The 26,468-nt window shown below is 29.7% G+C and overlaps 1 protein-coding gene across 1 annotated transcript; it reads left to right on the top strand.

Annotated features, from left to right (window-relative positions):
• The first annotated feature begins 11,020 nt into the window (after positions 1 to 11,020).
• On the top strand, positions 11,021 to 12,808 carry LOC113370747 (ovoinhibitor-like). The gene is made up of 8 exons (XM_026611436.1): positions 11,021 to 11,100; positions 11,161 to 11,319; positions 11,378 to 11,548; positions 11,623 to 11,796; positions 11,873 to 12,046; positions 12,116 to 12,286; positions 12,357 to 12,527; positions 12,608 to 12,808. Exons 1-8 carry the CDS (start codon positions 11,073 to 11,075, stop codon positions 12,655 to 12,657), a joined length of 1,098 nt encoding a protein of 365 aa, XP_026467221.1. The 5' UTR covers positions 11,021 to 11,072; the 3' UTR covers positions 12,658 to 12,808.
• Positions 12,809 to 26,468: the final 13,660 nt, after the last annotated feature.

Raw genomic sequence — 26,468 nt, 5'->3', positions numbered from 1 at the left:
CATTGAAGTATGATGAACCCTTAACGTTTAAATAATAATATAGTCTTAAGAACACGTGCAAACATAGTTATATTAAAAATCTCAATGATAAAATCTTTCTATTCTCTTACCGTTGAAAACTGCGACGAATCGACACAGAATCGCCCGATGCCGAACCCGAACCCGAGCCGTTCTCTGCAATGAAAAATAAATATGTAAATAAGCTGCGAGCGCTTCGTTGCTTCGTAGCGGATTTAAACAACTTTTGATGTTTTTATTCTGAATACAGTTTTCTCCCGAGGAGAATACAACACCACCACCATCGCCACCACCACAGTTACACAGTAAAACAGTTGCAGGCGGCTAAGATTTTTTTCCACAGACGTCAAAAACAAGAACGCTATTATTTTTCGTAATGGTGCCAATGGGCGCAGGGCGAAATGAAGCGAATAAAAAATATATCGCCCCGGATCATATCGCTGATGGGACTCACGCGGCGGGATGTGGCAGCGGGAATATCGCAACGTGATACTTTGTATACTGATTACTAAGGTGCCAACCTTTGACATATCCATCCGCCCCGTATGGACCAGATTCGTAAATCCGGTATATGTTTTCTAAATTACGTTAAATTGAAACTCAAAGCTGAGGGATTTTGAATATATATGTGCGAGGAATATGCAGACAATTCGCTTGTAACCGCGGGAGATTATATTTTTTCTAATAACATGAGCGTAAGATAATATTTGGCTTGTGTGCAAATCATATTTATAATGAAACTACCAAGCTGAGATGATTGATTGGAGGAGTTTATATTTAAAGCATACTCAAAAATTTTGAAGCATTGTGTATAAAAATTGGTATAAATTTGATAACACAGTAAAATAAAATTAACGTTTAAACTATTATTCAACATGTTAACGACGATTTTGTAATATTATCTAATTTGAATCTATTTTGAACGAAAGTAACTTTATAACTCGTTCGCAATAGAGTAAAAAAATATAGTGCATATAGTGTACATGTATGTATATTTATTACCATGTAGATGTATCTTTTCGCCCTGATGTATTTTTAATGAAAATTTTATTACAAAGTTTCCTTCCTATGAAAGGGGCCATCACGTAGAGGTCGAAAAACCTACCTACAAAACCTAGACTTAAGTACCCACACATTCGAATCTATAAAAAGGTTATCCACCTCCTGTTGTGGGTTTTCTGATAACGATTGGAGACCTTTTTAACCAGTATTACGCACTACTCTAACAGTTTGGGATAAATCTTTTATAAATCCGAGACGAGTCTTCTAGAATCTTTGCTGAAGTTTTTTACAAAGGTAATGCAATAATAAATAATAAAGGACTCTAAGACATCAATGGTTGTAGGCCGGGATGCAAATCCTAGTCACGGAATCTACAGTACATTTGTAAGTATTAAATTTTGATTTTGACTTATGTATAATTTGGCTCTGCACGCATGCTCATTTAATATATAGAGTTAACATGCTATTTTTAAAATACTACTATTGACAATACTATGAGATATATGTCTAGAAATGGAACAAGGCAAATTGCCAAAACGCATCCTACCGGAACAAAATCAATCCGAACATTCTTCATAGATTTTTCTAAAAGATACTCTGGCTATGGTATACTCTTGATACAAATGGACTGTAAGAATTTATATCTCTTTAATATTTAAAACTAATACAGAAATGACAAGGAGGATTAAATGTAATTCTGTTATTGTTGAAGATTGCCAAAGCCACGGATTAGAGGCTATATTTAGGTACAATTATTGTGTTCTATCAACACCAGACATGTAGAGGTAATTAGAGAGAAGCATGAAGTTGGCAATTTGTTGGTGATTGACATGACACAAATCAAGGAATATAATAGAATGTATTATGTAGGTAATTCACTAAGAAATATGCGGTTTATAAAGTTTTTATGATACTATTAGCAAATTCTAATTCATAAGTCTATTTTTAATCTATGCTCCAAAAAGTAAAATTGAATATTGAAATAAAAAAGACTATAGTAAAAATATATATCTACTTACTAATTGCGAGCCGTTAATTTGTAATTAGAATATAGGAGCAAAAGTTTTCACAGCGTTGACTTGTTTAAAAATCTTGAATCGATTTTGAAAATTCAAAAACTGTTTGACAGATATCAGTTGGAAATCAGTAGATTAGCATTTGATAAAAATATTATCAGATAAATTTCTTTTTAATGATTGAAAAAGATTAAATTTGACGCATGTTCGAGCACTTGAATGACCGAATATTTACGTAGGCAAATATTAGAATGTACACATATCAGGATCCCGATAGTTCATACAAATTGCCTTAAGACAAAATGCTACTTACACTTACATGATAGTTTCAAGATTATACAAGAATGTATATATCAAATACATAAATTTAACGTCAATCAACATGTTATTGTTAATACTATACGTGCTATGCGAAAATCATCACCATGTTGCAATATTGCATAGATACTACATATATAGGTATCGATTTGGTAATGAATCTCTCCGTCGTTTCCTCGCTTATACGACTCCCTCGCCTGTACCACATTCTGATACTATTATACTAGCCTGTCGTCGTGGTACTCGTATCATTCATATCAAAATATCACGTCAATATATCTTCGACGACGTAGCACTTTTCCGATAACAATTCACAAGAGCTTTTTCGAGTTTTCGTATTAAGTCATATGTATTGTCGCATCAGTCTTGCATGAACATAGTAACACGCGCTACATATAGAGCGCCCCGTTTTCCGATTTTTCTGTTTCCTCGTTTCCCCGTTTCCCACCCACTGGTGGTATTAGCGTGTTGCTGCTTTCTCCAACGCTTCCTTTTCTCCTCGGCCTGTTTTGATTTAATATGAGACAAACAGCTTCCGCGCCAAAAAACCATTCCATCATTATTCAACACCTGACTCCGCAAAGCGCGTCGCGCGACGATCGCCCGCTGCCGCACGCACACGCCGAAGGTAAGAAAAAGGAAGGTAGGACGACGGCTAGTCGAATGACTAGGGCTGCACGGAAAACTAGATATGGCTAAAAACGACCTTTCAGCATTCCTTTAAATATTTTTTTTACTTATTACTTAAAACTCAGAAACGCTAGTCCTCATTGAGATACATCGAATGGCTTTTAATTTTTTGAAATCGGTTGAACCGTTTTTGAGAAAACGTCGATTTACGGCAAAAAATCTGTTCACATACACGCACACACACACACATACTTTTTCCAAATTTGGTCTCATTCGATTCAGAATGGCTTGAAACGTCGAGAAAACATAAAATTAGCGAATCGGATTTTTTGATGAAAACATAAACTTCTCTTTCGGGAAGTTAAAAAATGTCATTTTGCGGTAAAAAATTGCGGTAAAAAACATTGTAGTAATTTTACACCCATTGTAGTATTTTTACAAACATTGTAGTAATTTTGCAACCATTGTAGTATTGTTTAAACCTTGTAGTAATTTTACACCCATTGTAGTATTTTACACCCATTGTAGTATTTTACACCCATTGTAGTAATTTTACACCCATTGTAGTAATTTTACACCCATTGTAGTATTTTTTACACCCATTGTAGTATTTTTACACCATTGTAGTATTTTTACACCCATAGTAATTTTACACCCATTGTAGTAATTTTACATCCATTGTAGTATTGTTTACAACATTGTAGTAATTTTACACCCATTGTAGTATTTTTACACCCATTGTAGTATTTTACACCCATTGTAGTATTTTTACAAACATTGTAGTAATTTTACACCCATTGTAGTATTTTTACACATTGTAGTAATTTTTACACCCATTGTAGTATTTTTACACCCATTGTAGTAATTTTACACCCATTGTAGTAATTTTACACCCATTGTAGTAATTTTACACCCATTGTAGTAATTTTACACCCATTGTAGTATTGTTTACAAACATTGTAGTAATTTTACACCCATTGTAGTATTTTTACACCCATTGTAGTAATTTTACACCCATTGTAGTATTTTTACAAACGTAGTAATTTTACACCCATTGTAGTAATTTTACACCCATTGTAGTAATTTTACACCCATTGTAGTAATTTTACACCCATTGTAGTAATTTACACACCCATTGTAGTATTTTTACACACCCATTGTAGTAATTTTACACATTGTAGTAATTTTACACCCATTGTATATTTTTACACCCATTGTAGTAATTTTACTCCCATTGTAGTTTTTTTACAAACGTAGTAATTTTACACCCATTGTAGTAATTTTACACCCATTGTAGTAATTTTACACCCATTGTAGTAATTTTACACCCATTGTAGTATTGTTTACAAACATTGTAGTAATTTTACACCCATTGTAGTATTTTTACACCCATTGTAGTAATTTTACACCCATTGAAGTATTGTTTACAAACATTGTAGTAATTTTACACCCATTGTAGTAATTTTACACCCATTGTAGTAATTTTACACCCATTGTAGTAATTTTACACCCATTGTAGTATTGTTTACAAACAATGTAGTAATTTTACACCCATTGTAGTATTTTTACACCCATTGTAGTAATTTTACTCCCATTGTAGTATTTTTACACGTAGTAATTTTACACCCATTGTAGTAATTTACACCCATTGTAGTAATTTTACACCCATTGTAGTATTGTTTACAAACATTGTAGTAATTTTACACCCATTGTAGTATTTTTACACCCATTGTAGTAATTTTACTCCCATTGTAGTATTGTTTACAAACATTGTAGTATTTTTACACCCATTGTAGTAATTTTACACCCAAGTCGATTATTTACACATTTCGGGAAGTTCATGTAACTTGCCTCAAGGCTACCAATACCAACTAGTTTGTAGAGAGATTTATAACAAGTTCTATTTGATCAGAAGTTACGTTATTTAGAGGTGTTCATACTAAAGAGATAATTCTGTAGATTAATAAAACAATCAATTTAATTCATTTTAATAAGTTCTCTCAGAGTGTTCTGGATAGAATATGATTATTAATTACTTGCATTGCTAGGACAATAAGCTAATAGGGTGAAGACCATATGAACCTAGTTTCATATAATATGAGATACTTCTGTTTTGAATGACGTTGCTTAATTCACATAAACTTGAAAAAATTGTTTTTGACCTTGATCAACAAACAAGCAAAAGCAACTTGTTTTTACAAAAATAATTGGTTTTTAATGGTTTCATAATAAATTGTTTAAATTTTGCGTTGATTTTTTATTTTTGAAATCGATACATAACCTTGAAGTCAGAATATCGACACTCATAAAAATTAAACAATCTAATTGTATCTTATATTTTTAAAATTCTGCAAATTAAAATGATTGATCAAAAATATTGCCAATATATTTTTCTACTGATAAAGTTTAAAGAAAGATACAACATTTATCCATAATATTAAAATCTAATAATTGGCTCGTACTGTTACTGACCTGAGAAAGATTTTGTACACAGATTCTAGCAATCTGAATTGAAAATCTCAATTACTTGTTAATGAATTTTAAATCTATAAGCACTCACCGATAATCTTAATTTATCAAACAAGTCAACAACTTTTATTTACATCATTCGAGACGTTTTATGATAAAATTAGTTACCATGGAATTAATTTATAAAAGAAATATTTATTTATATATAAATTAAAATTATTTTAGGGTGAATTTAGTATCTGCACTAATTACAACAAATTCAAATATTTAATATATTAGAAACAATGAAAAAAAGAAGTGAAAAAAGATCTATAGTCATGTAGTATAAGTAGAATTAGTAAATGACAAATTGGATATCACTATTAAGATATCCAAATTCACTACATATTTGAAAGTAAGCTTCCAATGAAAAAAATATGATTTATTTATTGTTAAAATTAAACAATTCTGAGTAAAGCCAAATTTCACGTATCATTCATTTATTAGTTTATTTACATTCGATTGATGATTTTTCTATTTTGAAAACGCAATGAAATCAAAAAATTTGTCTATAACATTTTCTTGTAAGCATATATCAAGACACATACAGCCTGTTCTTCTAAAATTTTCCATTGGAACTATGACCATTTGTTAATTTTTTCATATGCCGGGCCTTAAAATCTTAACAGTCAATTAGCCTGATACAATCTTTCCTTGTTTTGGCGCTGATCGAGATGCGATTTGAGTTTTAGATTCCACAATGATAATTTTTATCAAAATATCTTGTTTTCAAATTTTGTCAATCAATAAAAATTATATCAACAAGAAATTTGTATAAATATATGAGACATCCAAAGAAAAAATCAGTGTTATTCTAGAAGTGATTGTATTTGCATCCACTTGGTGCTAAAATATAAATAATTACTATGGCGCTCATGCACACTGCGGTTATCTGTAAGTAACATATAACATATTTTACGTAATATTTTTAATAATCGGATATTTTTGTGTAGTGGTCTTAGGACTGTCTGCAATTCTCGCAGAGGATTTGTTATGTCCAAAAATCTGTACTGCTGATTATACACCAGTATGCGCAACTGCCCCAGGAGAAGGTCTCCTAACATTTTCCAATGAATGCGTTTTGCGTAGCTACAACTGCCGCCAAAAGAAATGTGAGTAAATAAATAAAAATTGTGAAGAACACTGAATCTAATTAGTCTTTTCCGCAGCACTCAAAAAAATTAGTGACGGTGAATGTCCACAAATGACAAGGGAGACTGAAAAGTGCACCTCATTCTGTACTTTTGACTACAGACCTGTATGTGCAGCAGCCAACGGAGAAATCAGAACATTCGCTAATGAATGTATCCTTCGTAACTACAACTGTGAACAGCGCAAATGTAAGTACATTTAAGTCTTTGAGTATTGCCTCATTTGGTAAAAATATTTCATGTATATTTTATTTATTTTAGCACTCAAGAAGATTAGCGATGGAGAATGTCCACAAATTATCAGAAGCGACAAGGCATGCCAAGGAAACTGTCCTAAAATCTACAGACCAGTCTGTGCAGGAATGAACGGAGAATTCAAAACCTTCGACAACGAATGCATCTTACAAAACTATAACTGTGAACATCACTTGTGTAAGTATAAACAAAATTAGACTATTATAAACTCCTAAAAATTATATAACCCCGTATGGTACTTCTAGCCCTTCAGAAAGTCAGTGAAGGCGTTTGCCCTAAAATTCTAAGAACTAAAGGAAATTGTCAATCATTCTGCACACTCGAATACAGACCAGTTTGCGCGGCTGCATTTAATGGTGAAATAAGAACTTTTGCCAATGAATGCGCTTTAAGGAACTACAATTGCCAGCAAAGGAAATGTAAGAATATAGTATAATTCTCTAAAAAATTGCATGTTCTAAACAGTTTTTATTTGACTAGCCCTTAAGAAAGTTAGCGACGGGGAATGTCCTCAAATTACCAGAAGCGAAAAGAACTGCAACTTGAAATGTACCAAAGAATATATGCCAGTCTGTGCCGGAGTCAACGGGGAATTAAAAACTTTCAACAATGAATGCGTATTGCAAAGTTACAACTGTGTTAATAATAAATGTAGGTTTTCATAACTTGGTATATGCAACAAAAAATTTGATAAACCGTGTTCTTTTTATTTTATAAATGTACTAAATAAATCTTTTTTTTGGTTATAGCACTTAAGAAAATCAGCGAAGGTGAATGTCCTCAAATCATCAGAAACGAAAAGAACTGCAACTTGCAATGTACCAAGGAATACAGGCCAGTCTGTGCCGGAGTCAACGGTGAAGTGAAAACTTTCAGCAATGAATGCATTTTGCAGAGTTATAATTGCGTGAATAATAAATGTGAGTTAATAATATAATTTAATACATGCAACAAAAACTTTAAAGATACTACTTTTACTAATCAAATGTGGTTTTGCTTTAGCTCTTAAAAAGATCAGTGATGGAAAATGTCCAGAAATTGTAAGAAGTGAAAACAGTTGTCAATCATTCTGCACACTTGAATACAAACCAGTTTGCGCAGCAGCCGATGGAGAAATAAGAACTTTTGCCAACGAATGCGCTTTAAGAAACTACAACTGCCAGCAAAGAAAATGTAAGTATAAGTCGCGTAATACTTTTGCTCATTTTATTATTGTACTAAACAATAGTTACTCGACTTCAGCACTCAAAAAAATCAGTGAAGGTAAATGTCCCCAAATTACCAGAAACGAAAAGAACTGCAACTTGAAATGTACCAAGGAATACAGACCAGTCTGTGCCGGAGTCAACGGTGAAGTGAAAACTTTCAACAATGAATGCGTTTTGCAAAGTTACAACTGTGTTAATAATAAATGTAAGTTGAACCATTTAATGTGTGCAACAAAAAAGTAGAACTGCTTCCTAATTCATTATTTTATTTTAGCTCTTCAGAAAATTAGTGATGGCGAATGCCCCAAAATTTTAAGAAGTGAAGAAAACTGTCCAACAATGTGCACCTTGGAATACAGACCAGTTTGTGCAGCAGCCAACGGTGAAGTCAGAACTTTTGCCAACGAATGCGCTTTACGCAGTTACAACTGCCAACAACACAAAGGTAATTATAAAAGATCAATCTAGTAGATGCCTATTAATATTTTATGCATCTTATTTAAACTTATTTCATTTTTCAGCTTTGAGAATCATCAGCGAAGGAGCATGTCCCCAGATGAACAGACTCTAAGCAGCGCAATTCCAAAAAAAACATTATACGCTTTTAGAGATTATATAAATATATTGTACTCCTTACATATCAGTCATATTGTAAAATGTTTGACAATTTTATAAAATAAAGAAATATTGCATAAAGTAAAATTTGTTTAATTATAATTAATATATTTATTAATGTGAGTATTTCAGATATTTAGACTCGAAAGTGGGCAAAACTTACTAAATTTGAAAATTAGTTGATTAAGTACTGAATAAATGTATAAGCTTAAGTATTACTACCATTTTTCAGTATTTATAAATGTCTCAAAATTTAAAACTTTTGTATGGCACCTATTCTTATTTAAATACTTTCTATTATGATTTAAAAAAATTGATTAATATTCTTGGAGATTTACCATAATAATATTATTTAGTACTTAAAAAGTATTAACAGAGCCGTGTTTGTGATTAATATTTTTTTCAGAATTAATCTATTAATTTTTATTTATTTTAACAAATCCAAACTTTGGATAAAAAGTCTTATATTTAATTTTTAATGAATAGTGTAAAAGTATAAGAATATTATTTCTGGTATAAAATTATTTAAAAAACATAAGTCGCATTTTAAGTTTATGAACTATAACATAATTTGAAATTAAATTTAATAACCCAGTTTAATACAAAAATATCTGAAATATGTAAAATAAATATCATTTGTAACAATTATTATTAAGTAGTGCAATAATTGAGGAACTGAAAATGCAATGCAATCTCAAGTGGTTATTTAGATAAATAATATAAACAAATGATAGCGATTATAAAAGTAAAGTATGATCATAAGTAATAAATCTTCGTAAGTTAAACTAAATGAAAATTTTTAAAGAAGCAACAAATTTGAAGAGTCAGTAGGCAATAGTTATTTTATTTACATGATCACAAAAAACTATTAGTGATACAACAGAGATAACAGCCATGTTTAATTATAGTAATAACAATTGTATGTAAAAGTGTTTAATTAAAAAACGTATGTATCTTTAAGAATATTATATATTGTAAATCTTACTGCAATAAATATATTTTGAAAATGAACTTTGATATATTTTAGTTCTATGATTTTATCTTTTTTAATAACTCGTTTATCTGCTCTAGGTAACCGGAAAACATATCGTTCTATTCAAATATTATCAATCAATAGCCCAAAGATATTCGTAACAAAGTTCTTCGAAATATTTTCCATAGTTAATCAGCCACTGATTTCTACTTCAAAAATCATGTTTACGATCTCCTAATTAATTATCGCATAATTATCAAATCAGGTAAAAGATAATTGAAGTAAATAGTCTTATTTATTAAGTATACAGACATAACAATTATCTTATGTGCTAATTTGTTTACAACAATTTGTTGTAATTTAATTGATGTTTGCGACAACATGTACTTTAATTGCAAAGTCTGGGGTTCAAGTGACTTAATTATTTGTGGAAAACAACTAATTTTCAGAAATCTTAACTTTTTGGACTTATAAAAACCTTCAGTTAACCTAAGATAACCAGAAAGTTAAACCTTTTTTTATATAGGTATATTTTTATCCTGGTAACAAAATTATGTTATCTTGTTCACAAATGTAATAAATCATAACAAAAAGTATTGATTATTTAATAAAATAATGAAAATATTCAATAGGAGTCTAAAAAAATATATTATCTATGACTTGATTTCGACATTTTTCAAGTTAAGATTTTGACATATTACAATTCTTTTTTATAAAATAGCCTAAACGCCTAAGAAATGTTTACAATATTCTATGTACTGCAAATTTATGTGAATTGTATTCTAAGTCGGCAAATATCAATAATATAAATCCGTGGTTTTAAAAAATTTTGCTATATATTAAATGTTAATTTAAGATAATTTTTGAGGATAACATAAATTTTCGTATATCCCATTAAATAATTTAATAAATTCGTTATGAATATAACTCGACCAAGTTATTTGTTTAATTAACATATTTAATATATTTTGCAGACATCAACAAAACAAGTGTCTGCTAAATAATTCCCTTGACAACCAAAAACTATGAATGATAAACAATTATTATCACAGGTGGTAGATTGATATTAAAGCAATTAAGCACATAATTATTTACTATATAAAATTTAATGAGAATCAATCAATGAGTAAACAGTGTGATAACATCTTAGATATCAATTTTATTAAGCTATCTGAGAGAAATTTGTGTACTACATGATGTAATTTTTTACACTTTTGGTAACAGCTCATTTGTTATCGGAAGTTATCTTTGTGATTATAACCAGGTTGTCAACAAGTTAGTTGTATAAATATCAGCTTCTGATTGGAACTGAATCATTCTGATTCTCAGAGCTATCCCAGTTATTACCAAAAGTTGAAAATATTATAAATTGAAAACAATGACGTTTTTACGCATTGCAGCACTATGTAAGTACTAATTAATTTTGTTTATCACTAATTTGTTGTAACCATAATTTAATATTTTAGTGTGTTTGGCTTTTGCCGCATCGTTTGCCGAGGATCTGGCTTGTCCAGGAATCTGCACGGACGACTATAGACCAGTTTGTGCCACGGCACCAGGAGAACGTCTGATCACTTTCTCCAATGAATGCGAAATGAGAAACTTTAACTGCCACCAAAAGAAATGTAAGTTACCCAAAAATAATATGCAGAATAGCATTTTATAAATAATTGTTTGTTTTAGCTCTAAAGAAACTTAGTGATGGTAAATGTCCACAAATGACAAGGGAGACGGAAAAATGCAATTCATTCTGTACTTTTGACTACAGACCTGTATGTGCAGCAGCCGATGGTGAAATCAAAACATTTGCAAATGAATGTATTCTCAAAAACTACAACTGTCAAGAGCGCAAATGTGAGCATACTACAAATACATACTAATCAAGTAATTAATGTGCACCTTATTTAAATGGCTCTATTTTTATTCAGCTCTCAAGAAGGTCAGTGATGGTGAATGCCCTAAAATAACAAGAGAAGCTGAAAATGATTGCAACTCCTTCTGCACTTTGGAGTTTAATCCCGTATGTACCCAACAAAATGGAGAATTCAGAACTTTCGCAAATGAATGCGTCCTCCGTACCTTCAATTGCCAAAAACGTCAATGTATGTTCAACTTGTCATCATATTGTTTGTGATATATAATTTTTTCTTACAACTATATAAAACCTTAAAATTTTAGCATTCAAAGTTGTCAGCTCAGGAGTTTGTCCAGAAATTAAAAGGAAATCTGAACAAAAATGCGTATCATTCTGCACATTTGATTACAGGCCAGTTTGTGCTGGAGAAAGTGGAGAACTAAGAACATTTGCCAATGAATGCGCTTTAAGAAACTACAACTGCCAGCAAAGAAAATGTGAGCATAAGTCACATAATACTTTTGCTTATGTTATTATTGTACTAAATAATAGTTGCTTGACTTTAGCACTCAAAAAAATCAGTGATGGTGAATGTCCTCAAATTACCAGAAACGAAAAGAACTGCAACTTGAAATGTACCAAGGAATACAGACCAGTCTGTGCCGGAGTTAATGGTGAATTGAAAACTTTCAACAACGAATGCGTTTTGCAAAGTTACAATTGTGTAAATAATAAATGTGAGTTGAATCATTTAATGTGCAACAAAAAAGTAGAACTCCTTTCTAACTAAATGTGATATTATTTTAGCTCTTCAGAAAATCAGTGATGGCGAATGTCCCAAAATTGTAAGAAGTGAAGAAAACTGTCCAACCATGTGCACTTTGGATTACAGACCAGTTTGCGCAGCAGCCAACGGCGAAGTCAAAACTTTTGCTAATGAATGCGATTTACGCAGTTACAACTGCCAACAACACAAAGGTAAATACTCTTTTTAACACATAAATTAACAGAAAATCTTTTTAATCAATTCAATATAAAATAAAAATCTTGTTTTTCAGCTCTGCAAATCCTGAGCGAAGGAGAATGTCCACAACTGACAAGATTTTAGAATGAACTTGTTCGTGACCTGACTGATTAGTTTTAAGCTCTCTACTATTTTTATACTTCTTTTTTATTGAATTGTTAACTCGAAAGTTACAAGTTATCCAAACTATTGTTTGGAATTTATAATAATCAAATATTGTTTTAAAATTTTGTTACAGGGGTGTGTCAGCCCTTATTTGTAAAATAGGAACATATTGTAAATAATAAAAATAAATAAAAAAATATATATAAAATTAGCAACGGCGCTTTTAACTCCAAATATATTTTACAGCATTCATACTTGGTATTTAATATTTCAGCAAGGTTATTGGACATATATGTTTCTAAATAAAATAAAATAAAATTTGATATCATAAATTGAAAATTAGAACATATGTTATTTAAGCACATTGTCTACTATTAGTTTTGTTATTAGTATCTATGTTTTTTTTTATTTTATTCGAATTTTTCCCTCGATGTTCTGTATCCATCACCATAGGAGCGCGAGCTCGTTACGAATGCGATATGCGGCTCAGGCGCGCCGTTAGATTTCATTTGTGATTTTGTGTCGGACTTGTTTTCCGGGTACCATTTGATAATTTGTGTGCTTTTTACGTAATAACGCTTTTTTGTTTCGTTGTAAAGAAATGGGCGAAGATGAAATATGGTCATGGTGAAAATATTATACATACAATGACTCCGGCGTAACATTTTCAACCAGGAACGACGGAACTTCCAAAGAAATCATTATAAATGAACAACGTGATAAAAGACGATGTGTATATTCTAATTATGTCGGGGATAATAGGATCCATACAAAGCAAAAAATAAATATATATAATGCTTTGTACAGCCATTAACTTCCAATAATTGGGCAAAACTTGATTTATTGGAACGTCTTTGCCATCATGAGCATGGGTTTACAACACCCATGTTTCCAATACAAGAAACTACAACAAACATGCTTTCTTCGTATCGTATCTTTGTCTTATTTATTACCTGACTCAGAACTACTTGCAATAAAATCATTAATTAGGACTACAATTTTCCCAAGAGCAAAATTTTAGATTACATCGATTGATGTATATAAAATAATATAGTATACATGTATTCGTCAAAATAAGGATTACTAATATATATTCCAAAGCGATTCCTTAATCGATAGTTGAGTACGATATGATAGATGGCATATTGAGGCATTTTTATATTCGCATTCCTTCGGCGGTTAATACTTATTTCGTTCCATCCATTGGAATTCAAGATCGATATCCATATAAATTCAATTCACAAAGAACTTTGCATAAGACATGATATATAATAATATAATATATGATACATAATCAAATGAATAGCTAGCTATCGGATAGAGAATTTCGAATACCGACTATAGGAATGCGCCAAAACTGCATACTAAAGAACTACAACTTGGGCAAATAATTTTTGTAAACTATGTAATATAATAGTTATAACAGTTAAAAATATTTTTTATAAAAAATATTTTTATTATTCAACGTAATTCTAAAGGATTATTATTTATCCTAAGCAGTACCTCATACTTGGATGTTGGGTGTATTTTCTTACAATTAGCACTTTTTTCAAAGAACGCTCTGGTATTGGAAAAGACTTTTATAACAAATAGATCAAGAACGAAAAAATTAATCTAATTTTTATAAAAAAATGAATGGACATATAAAAAAGTAAATTCAATTTTTATGTCAAGTTATTGTTCATTTCAAAAACCCATAAAATAAATTAAAGTCTACACAATCTGACATCAGAAACTAATATCTTCGTTTTTTTTTTCGTAGACCTTTATCATAAAGAAAAATAACCGAACGACAGTATTGATTCGTATCGACTGTTCGGGCGAAATATTTATTGAAGATTGAATGAATCATATAAGACTATTTAATTTGGGAAAAATATATATAAAATCTTATTCATTCGTTATATTTTTGTTGAAAAAAATACTCAATTTGCAAATTATTAAAGAAAAAATTAGAGCAACAAAGTTGTGCTCTAAAATAACATGTACTATTAAAATGTAGCAATTTCTAATGCATCTCGAAAATACGTAAATTTTTAATTTCATATATATATATATATATATATATGTATGTATTATATCAAGGATTAAACGGCTTCAGAATATTTACAGTGCATTTAATTAAAACATCAGAATACATAAAAAGCGCAAGCCACTTTTAATATATTTCGCTCAGTTTCTCCTTTAAAATACTTAATTATACATTTGCCAGGTAGGATTTAACTTGAGCTCATAACCAAAAAGAAAGGCAACAATATAACGAAAGACAAATATTAAGTGAAGAATAAAAGCTCTTTCATGTTTATAATTAGCATTAATTAATGAAAATCTGTGCATACAGATTTAATTCTTGCTTCTGTTTTCATTCACCGAGTTTTAAAACCTGAACTATGGGGAAGTTGAAATACTTATAAAAATTATTTTTTTTTTAATAGAATATAATAACGTGAATAAAACATGATAATTTAATTTGAGACTAATGTTATTTGATTCGATAAAATTAAACCTAATAGATAATGTTTTGGTACAAAATAGTAAAAAGCAGTGAAACAAAGAAGCAACGTGAATGATGAATTCAAAGTCAGGTGAAAATTTTGTAAATATTTAAGAAATTGTGTAAATATTTAAGAAATTGGATTTATTCGGAAAATTGATAGTGTTTCATCAACATTGCTATTTTAAACAAAAATTTCTATTGACAAAAAACATGAAATTTTCATAGAGTTGAGAATAGAGCAACAGATAGTTCTGCACCTAATTGTAGATGTATATGATAGTCCACCAAAATTTAAATAATTTCAATTTCTAGCATTTTTAAGTATGAAATCAAATCTTTGATCAATGTTGTGCCAGACTAATCGTTGACGTTACTGTTTATTCCTCGTTTTTTCGACTTTTTTCGAATTTTCCAGGAACTCGGCACGTACTCCCTCGCAACAGTTCTCATATTATTTACCTTTGGAGCGTTTTTCAAATTCCTTCGGCAAGGATATTTCGCACGTTTTCTCACAGTCGGTACAATCGCTGCAGCCAGTTTAAATATATATATATATATATATATATATATATATATATATATTATGAACACTGATGCAATTGACGCATGTGCTGAGCTTATTCAGCTTAAAATATGTATGCACGATGGTATTGCACTGCATACATTCTATTTCCATTCTGTTGAATTTGTAGGGCATTGGAAAATGTACTGTGAAACTTGCAATATCCGAAACCTATCAGACGAGTTGTATTCAATATAGGAATAGTATCTCTGCTTATTTGCCTCGGTATTTATGTGCACCTTTTCATACGAGAACTAAGATTCAAGATACGTGCACTTTGTGCTACCATATGGGGAAATATATACACATTGACATATACATATACATACATATACATATATACATATATATATATATATATATATTTATATCACTTTCCTCCTCCTAAGAATCCTCATATGATAGCACAACTACTTTTGGATACTACATTGGACACTACATTGGATCTTTTTTTTTCAAATTGATTTTTTTTTTAAATTGAAACTTTAATAACAAAAAACGAAACGTAATTACAAAAGTACAAAAAATATAACATCAAACAAAAGTATATTTTTTTAGTTTTTTATAATTGGTCTAAGACACCTTTATCAAGATGGGACAAAAGACAGAAAGCAAGACTGGATTATTAGATATTTTCGCAATTACCAACTATGTGAATATTAAAATCATTAGGTATAATTTCATTTATAAAATTTCATTTATCCTTTACCGTGAAAGCGAAACCATTGCCAATTGCCTCCGAATCAATGGTCGAGGATGCCAATCTCGATTCCAGATGGAACTGAACGTTTATCGCCATCAGATGGTCCTTGATCACTAATTATTTGTTAGTTATCCAGAAATGGCACACTACTCTAATCGATAGAGTTACCGATATATCGAAGGTATTAATTAATTTCCATTGTGATTAAACTGTGTCAAATGCCGAGAGTTTCATAGTTAGTAAATTAATCGACAACCTTGTTTGGATTGGATATTTAGATATGCATTAGGCAGATGTATGGGAATCGGTATGGAAATTAAAAATGTATTCGCTAAGTGATTAGAACATTTTGCTATATTGAACTTGCTTTTCATTTTAATAAATTTAATAATCACCATCATTTATGATCATAATTTCGAATTAAGTAAGATTGATATATTTTATTTATCACCTAAGAAATATTTCTTATTACGTTTGTGTATATTATCCCTTGGAGATTAAATACAAATCCAATTATATTTGCTATATAAATATTAGCAAACAATTGACCCTAGAGAAATCAAATCATAATATTTCTAGTTCTTATAAATGCAGTTGCTGCGAAATTAATATTGAATTAGTAATAATATTGACTCGGACTAAAAGTTATATTAAAAAATAATAATTGTACGGATATACGGCTTTTCCCCTTTGACACAAAGTAAACAAAACTCTATAATTCTTTATACTTCGACGTGGACAGAGTTTCTTAAAATGTTAGGTACTTGATAATATTAATATTTAATTTAAAATTTTTAAATTACAGTTGAGTTTGTAAAATTTTGTAAGTCAGCATGATATGTTATTTCGACTTTCCAACAAACTTAATTGTGAAACTAAACATATAATCTATCTATTACTTCCATTTTTTATAGTTAAACTAGAATTTACGAGCGAGTAATTGATTTGTGTGATCAATAAGATACAAAATGAAATAAAGTATATTAGTGTTCAACATTTTTAAGGATTGTTTTGTATTTTTTAATTCCTAGTAGAACTTTTGCACCTAGTTACAACATTTTCTATATAAATGTATTTTAGTTCATATATAAATATAAATCTGCGGTTTTCTCTCATTCGGTGGTCGTGTTTTGGTTTGTCAGCAAACTTGCTTGTTTTTTCTGGTTTTGGAGCAATTTTTTTTCTATAATAGTATTCAAAAAGCAATATTGCAATATAAAACGTATGTTTTTCGAAACTAAAATAATTCAATTCTTAGTCTCTACTTTTCCCAAGTTTGGGGATCCCCGTCCTCATATCCCGAGAGTGTTGCCTGAGGCTTCATAGCAAATTCCTTCACTGTCGTTCCGAATAAATCAAAATAGAGTTTTTTTGTATGCATTGCTCGCCGCGGATGAATTTTATAAATGTATATTGGAAAATTCTACCGAGCCAGAATCGTTTTATTGAATTATAGCTAGACTATTAGTTTTTGAATAAGAAGATTTTCCGCTATATTCTGCTGCTGAAGGTTTTTCTTAGACCGTATGTAATATATAGTGTACGTATTTTTATAACATTTGGAAATCGTAAGAGATCTTAGACTTCTAAAAGTATACATAGGAAAAATATTCAAAATATGTACGACACATACATACACTGTACTAGATAAGAATTTAAATTATTATTAGTGGATTTATTTCAACACATCACGTAGTTATGTCATCAAATATAAATTATCCTTTTAGGGAGTATTCTAGAGACATGAATTTTAGGTCATTTTCAAATCATCGTAAAAAAGCATACAATTTTTAAATTATCATATTTTTTATAATTTCTTTATCAACGTTACAAGAGTACAAAAAAATTAGAACAAAAAATATTTAATAATTTTAAAGATTAACAGTGGTTGAAGTTCGGGGTCTCAAAAAGTCGACATGTGACCACGACCACAATTCCAAAAGCCCTCCAGAAATGAAAAAAAAAATCTATTAATCTATAATGTCGCAAAGGTATTACTAGTATTAAGTTGAAAAATAAATTTGACAAAATTGTGACTATTTGAAAAAAAATCCATTTCTCAGCCCTTTCTTGAGTTTCTCGAAATATTTAAAAATAGTAAAAATAAAATTTTTGAGCTGAGGCAAGTATGTACCGGAAACAAGCCTATAAAAAAGAGTCTACAAAAATTTCAAGTAAATCAGTCTAGTAGAACTCAACAAATTGAAGAAGACATCCTATTAATGAATTTTCAAAAATCCTCTCGTACACATATTTTCAAATAGTTAAACTTAGAAAATATGAAAAAAAAAACTATTTTTGGAATTTCTACAATATCATACCCCCTTAAGAGATTGAAATGATAACATGCAGTACAAGAAATAAATAAAATATTTATAATATCTTATTGCTTGTAGAAATTAATTGTTTTTAACAAACCTCACTTTATTGCTCGGAAATGGTTATAGTGCAAGAAAACGTATTTATCGTTCGAAATAGTGTCTCTTCTGGAAGACTTTAAATTGATTGTGCGCAAACAATATATAAATTTCGGCGGAAATTACGATTTCAGCGCAAACGGAGTGTCGTGTGTGCGTTCGTGTTGTATTTCTGGAGCCTTGCTAACGGATATTGCACTAGCATATTATATATATATATATATATAATATGATAGTTGAATAGTTGGATGATACATCGTCATAACTAAACACTGACTTACGATTACGAGCGCATTATGGCTGCAACTTCGCCTGATTGCTCAGATTTCGAAAGCCGTTGGAACAATCGAAACTTGGTTATTATATGATGACATATGGAAAATGCATACAGTCGGGGAATAATGCAGACAGCACCTTGAGTGTCAATAAAACACAAGCAAATAATAAAGGAAATATACAATTATACTGAAAGCTAGTTGAAAGAAATATGTGTCAGGCACATAAACAAGAACTTGACGAGTCAAAAATCTCGAGTTTCAGTAAATTATTTTGAATTATGCAAAAAATTAGATCGGGTATTTTATATAAAATGATTTGGGTTTGGTATAAATACGTTATATCAAATTAATATTTGTTATCATCTACCGACTCACTTCCCCCACTGATTCAATTTACCGTTTTGCCTGTATTTTTAACTAGTACTGCCTATGGTAACGAATTTACCATTCAGCGAATCCGGCTTATAAAAAGACATCGATATCAATCGAAAATTCGCATCAGAATGTGACACGATATGTCGCAAATAAAAAAAAATCCGTATCGATGTATATTGAATCTCCCGCGGGTTATACGATGTATCATCGAATTGCGGCACAATGCCTGCTCAGGTAACTCGATAACGCGAAATGTGTCAAAGCAGTCGCTGCATCGTGCCAACTCCTACACTTCCAAATCCGCCTACAGCCTACAAATCCTCATACCGTCGATCTAAAATGTATATATGATATAACCGTCGGCATCGTATGGAATCACTTCTGAATTGTCAAAAAAAACTCACGTGAATAAACCGTCAAGGGATTATGGTACGGAGGAAAGTATTTGCCCATAAACGAATATTAGGTAGATACTGTAGAAAAGAACACATGAGCAAATTGATTATAGTTATATCAGTCAATATTTAAAAAACATCATCTGCAAGTAAAAACCACGAATCTAAAATATAAGTTTTTTTGTCTTATATTCAGGTAAAATGTAAGAATTCAGCAGAGAACGATCTCAACACCTTAGACAGAAATCTACTGAAGATAAAAATAAACAAACGCCTAAGAAGAAAGCGCCGCTTCGGTGGACTGGAGCATTGACAATATATCTTCACTGGGACATAATTCATTGATCATAATTACTTATTTTTATTTTTTTATTTGATTTCATTTATTTATTATCGTTCCAACATGTTACTTATTGTATATACCCTGTCTATAGATTTATTTCCTCATATAACTTACTAAATATTCTTTTAGAATTAGTGGTTGATAGTCATAACATCAAAAATTACTGAATGTCTATTTTTTTATTTCAATACAGATTGCAATTAATGAAAAAAAATAAAAAAAATCTATCTGCGAAATTTGCCTGGAACTTTACTCACAAGTCTGACACGACTGTATTTCTCCGAACAATTTTCTAAGGTACCGTTATGATATTCAGTCATGCAAAATACAAACACACCCCAGTATGTTTTGGATCGTTTTCAAATAACAATTGTAACTAGGATTTCGTCGTAATAATACTTCTTGCCAACTAAGATATCTATAATTTAAAAAATTAAGGTATAAATAATTCTAACGTTTTTGAAAAATAGTCTAATTTTATTTACTAACTTGCAATTAGCAGTCCAATTCTATTTACCGAAACGGCTTATGTAATTTGGGATGTTAAAATCTTTATGTACAAAAATGCGTCACTTTTACATAACTTTGTGAGTCATTTTATCATTATATCAAACTACAATAGATAGATAAAACTATTGTCAACCAGTATTATCATGATATAGTGAAGAGTACCTTTGAGTAAACCTGATTAGAATAATAGTTTGTAGATAATTGCGGGTTAAAGTATAAGATGTTTAAAATCGATTATTTGATTAATATATTCGATATATTTGAAGAACGAGAATTTAGATTTTCAATTGATTATAATGAATCAAAAAGAATATTTGTGATCTATAATAAATAAAATATTTTTGGACCTAGGCTACGCATTATATCATCGTAATAGCAATTTGTGAACGTAATTTTTCGACTACTAATGTTAATGTTCATTGGCAATAGTAGTATTAGAAAGGATACTAATAAATGTTAATTGTGTTTACTTTATTGATTAGAATAAATTTTATGATCAGTATTAGTTACGTACATTAAAGTACAGAAAACTAGAAATCTTTACTGATCAAAACAAGTCGAGTCATTGTTTATATACAACCGGTACAACCTATTTGACGCCTCTGTCTACATAAAGCAGGTATATTTATGAACAGTTTCTGTTATGCAATGTATGAGATATAGCTGGTAGTATCAATACAAAGAATTATTCGCATTACAAAAATTTATTTAAAATGTGCTATCGATCCTATCCGCCTCCATTAATCAACCCTCAAGCAATTAGCAATCCATTGCGTCTTAATTCAATTCAGCATAATTTATTCATTCCAACATCTTCGATTTTCATTAGCATTAGAACCCTCTAATTATTCTCCTGTTGCATTGTCACGAGAACTTTGTATATCCGAATCGAATTTTTATCCAGAAAATTAAATTAACGCATATCAACGTAATGCAATTTTCAAGGCCCATTGACCCTTACCATAGAATTGATGTAATCTAATGTGATGGTTCCAATTATCTGCAGAATTCATCTGTTTCATCTATCAAGTGGCCGTTGCAAAAGTAGGGAGAAAATGGGAAAATCATTCGTGATTAGTCCGCATTAGACTCAAACGCTTTGCCATGTTACAGTTTAAGTAAGTTAAACTATTACGAGGAGCTGGCGGGGGATTCGAATTACCTATCGACGGCCGAATTGCGTTTGCAACCCACTACCCAATACCCACGACCCCACTACCCACTACCCACTTTCGACTCCATCCCATGTGGAATAATATATTGATAGGCAACGAACTAAAAAGGTGATCTTAGCAAAAAGTAAGCATTTGGCAATGTTATTTACATAATTTGCATAATGAAGTATCAATATCAATTTAAGTAATTGAAAAGTAGTGGACGCTAAATATTCTAATTAACAGTATTGTACCTAAAGCATGCTTAAAAATTAAAATCACTCACCATCATCGCGCATCAGCTCCTTTGGACCATCACCATCACTAATTTGTGATCTAAAATTTAAAACAAAATATGTAGATTCATAGTAAATTTGTAAGATAATTTGTTAAACTTAATTGAAATATATAAATTACCTTATGATCTCACAAAACACGAATCTAACTGTATAGTCTTTAACACGTCGCGAATCGAAACAGCACCTGAAAAATATATAGCATAAAATTAGAATAAGTATCTAGATTATTATATACGTAATTTAATATATATATATATATATATATATATACCTATATATTTAAAACAGAAAATAGGAATTTAATTTAATATTTCATACTTTGTCAAAATTCAGATCCATGAGTAAAACATTTGGTCCGATATTATAAATTTACGGTGTATATTCTGTATTAAATTTATTTAAAAAACTCAAACCAAAATCTATTTTTGTGATCATATTATTGTTAATCGTAACATTATAAAAGCAAAAATTTGATAAAAATTGCCCGTAACTGTCTGAATTTCACATTAATTTTAAGAAACTTATTCTGAACAACATTCTATTTCGTCAGTTTAGAATAATATCAGTATAATTTTTATTTACCACATTCATGATTGTTTTTATGTTTTTAACAAAGCAGAAAGTCAACTAATTAAATACAACATTGAGAATTTCTAAAAAAAATCCATAATTACTACAATCTCATCCTAATATTTCAATTATTTATTATAAAAAAATTATTTGAAACGAAATATATATGCCAAACTTTATTGAAGAAGTTATACGCGGAATTGTTTGACTAGAAATGCATTTATTGCCTCTAAATATTAAAGAAAGTTTTAGAAAAATCATAATAATAACTTTATAGTTTTCATATTAAAGTGCTATCAATTCATAGAATAAATGTATTCAGTACATCGATTTCAAACTAAAATAAATACGTATGTTACGAAAGTTATTCGGCCCTCTCACCTTTATTTAGATGTTTACTCTTCCAAGCTTAGTCCAAAAGTGAATCGATCGAACGCATTGCCGATTGCACAATGATGAACAAAGATTTAAAAACAAATATTATTAGATAGGATATCCTTATACAAAATAGTTTGACTTCAGGCGCCTCTTGAGGCAATTGGAATAAGTAGAAAGGTAAGGTCTGCTCCAGGTATATATGTCTTTGTCACAATCGATAACCGATATTTATTTTGAATAATGCAAATTGGAATAGTCAGTTTGATACTAAAAAAACTAAAAATTTTACTTTAAAATTTGATAGCATTTATTTGCAAAATACGGAAAATATTGTTATATCCACTTGTTATTATATTTACATATAATATTTTATAGGTAAAATTGATTTAAATTTACTTATTTGTAATATAATATTCCTTCAATAATTCCAAATCTATATACTATTTGAAAGTTTGTTTGAAGTTTTTATTCATATGTGTAAAAAATTTAAATTATAAAAATATTGCTCTGTTAATCTGTTAAAAGTTGAATAATTTACTCACAATTTGATATGATGTTTATAATTTAAAAAAAATACGATTTTAGTATCTGACAAATTTAGCAAAAATATATAATTTTCATGAATATGATAGTAATTAGCAGAATAAACCTTCAACATATTTCATATTAAATGATCATAATGCAAAGTAGGAAATGAAAATTGATACTGTGAGCAAATGACTACATAAACAAAAATTTGCAATTTTATTCTTGCAAACGTATATCTACTATGAAATGATATATTCATATTACAAAAGTTAAAAAAAAAACATCAAAATGTTCATCAATAATATACTCCAACATTTTACTCATATTGATTGCTATCTTTGCACATTTTAAAAAATTAAAGAGACTGACTTTTTTACTATCTAGCAATTATTATTTTATTAATTTTGTATGAGCTGAATCAATTTTTTAATGTTAATTATTGTAATACAATTTTAAATTATTTTCATTATTTTTTGACTGATGAATAAATGGTTTTCATATTATAATTAGTATGTTCGATAAATTATTCATGCAAACATAATTTTTTGTTAATTTATGATAACATATGAATTACAATATTTTGATAACATTGTTTAAAATATAATGAGTAATTTATTAAGTGATAATTACACGTAATTCTGATTATTCGATATCTTAATTTTATTCATTAGATACTATATATTAATATATTATGTTTTAAGTATCTCTGGTGTAAAACAGCTGATCAATTGAAATGATTTTGTGAACACGTGGGTTTTATTCCAGGATTAAGAATTAATTTATTTTATATTTTAAACTTTTATAATATATATTGTTCTTTGCATTATCATAAGTAAAAAAGAACAATCATATAGACCGAATCGATTTTATAACGCAATATAAACTCATTTCATAATCGAATGCTCATTTCATATAAACAATAATATTGTATTTTAATCAATTGCATCTAATTTATGCACTTTTGTGTGCAATAAACAGAATGAGGCTGTATGAAAACTTTATAAGCCCACTCGCAATTAAAAATGATTAAATAATTATTTGCTTTCAATTAAAAATTGTTAAATATAGATACATTTGTCAAGATAATTTTGGAAAACGGTAGATAAGATATCAAAAATAATTCTAGTCATTTATGATTATTTTAAAATATTCATCTTACAAATTTGGGACACACAAAAATATTGTTAAGTCATCTTTATTAGTCAATTAGAATAATTATGAAATATTAGAGAAAAAGTTTGTAAGAAATGTGCCATTATTCTGAATAATAATATGTCGAGGATTTAAATTTGATTTTAAGAATATTGTACCGCGTGTAAACATTACAGAAATTTAAAAGTTAAACATATTCAAATGTTATGAATTACACAGTGGGAATTAAAATGCAATTTATACATTCAAAGTACTGCGTCAATAATATATTACAAATGCAAATAATAAAGAAATAAAAGATTTAATTATGATAAATATTTATATAATTTAGTTATTAGATATAAACAACAATACTTTAAGTAACAATAACTGGAAATAATTTTTTCTTACAACTATATATACACTGATATACATAGTAAATCATGATGTAGAGATTATCTTTCAGATTTGCCTATTAACAATAAACATTTAACAATTACCAATAATTAAAAAAAAATTACTAAGTAACTATTATATACACTGATATACATAGTATTTACGAATTTGAAATGTTTTTTACAAACATCTGTGATAATTTCATATAACATATCAAACCACAACATGGTACGAAATATTTCCATATGAATAAACTCCATATGATAATATCATTATTGAAAAAATTTTTGACTCATCAAGACTAACAAGTTGATATATGTTATACTTATCAATATGTGATAACAAATTCATTGTAAAAATTCAGATAATAACTTTACATATCTATGTACAATTATTAAAAATTAATTAAATTTATAAAAGTGATGCCATTTGAGAAATTATTAAGGAGCTGCGATCATAGTCGACGAATTATCCTTTTTGAGAGGTACTTGGTCAGGGCTGATACAAAACTTTTGCCTGCATAGTTTGCAAAAATAGATCAGCATCAAGGGTATCGGCGTCATAATCGCGACGGCAACTGGTACCACTGTTGTGAGATCACCCTCGGGCTGTGGCAACGTGAAACGTAACAAAAATATTGATATTCCCGTATTCTGTATTCCAGTTTCTATCGCGATGGCTAGTATATCACCCGGGGGTTGTCTGAACGCTTTTCCACCTATAAAACCAGCCAAGTATCCGAGCCAAGGCAGACCCAGCCCGGCTACTACGATTTGCCATGAAAACAGTTCAAACATGTAAAGGTTAGCTACTTGTCGACAGGGCCTATAAATAAAATGAGTATTGTCGATGCCGGTTTCAGAAATCCTCACTAAAATTCTTGTCAACCTCGGCAAGTATTTCTGAATGCAAAATCCAATGGCCAGTGGTAAAACTAAGGCAATTGCGTACATGCCTATTTTATCATAAGGTACCGCAAGATCTCCAGAATCAAATATGTGCTTTCCTAAGTGAATATCCATAAAGGCATCATTCCAAATGCAGCAATCGTGCTTATGGTAGTCATTGTTTACCGACAAATCTAAATTTCCGCCTAAGATAAAAGTCCCATATATTGGAAGCGCCACCTGCTGGACTGACTCCCGTAAGAACAAGCCCAATGCCATTTCATGGTTATTAGGAACAGCACCCGTCCAAGGGCATAACTTATGAGCGGCATAAACAAGAACTGTGATACAAAACAAACAGCGGGAC

The sequence above is a fragment of the Ctenocephalides felis genome, unplaced genomic scaffold, assembly GCF_003426905.1.
Source record: "Ctenocephalides felis isolate EL2017-DRISC unplaced genomic scaffold, ASM342690v1 CF-g0.4_SCAFFOLD_01492, whole genome shotgun sequence".
NCBI lineage: Eukaryota > Metazoa > Arthropoda > Insecta > Siphonaptera > Pulicidae > Ctenocephalides > Ctenocephalides felis.
The sequence above is the reverse complement of the archived record's forward strand: the minus strand, read 5'-3'. Positions and strand labels throughout refer to the sequence as shown.

Excerpts from the sequence above, each read along its gene's own strand:
- LOC113370747 (XM_026611436.1), top strand. The coding sequence starts at position 11,073 with ATGACGTTTTTACGCATTGCAGCACTAT. Across the intron at positions 11,797-11,872 it reads CAATTGCCAAAAACGTCAAT|CATTCAAAGTTGTCAGCTCA; the intron begins GTATGTTCAACT and ends TTAAAATTTTAG. Across the intron at positions 12,287-12,356 it reads CAATTGTGTAAATAATAAAT|CTCTTCAGAAAATCAGTGAT; the intron begins GTGAGTTGAATC and ends ATATTATTTTAG.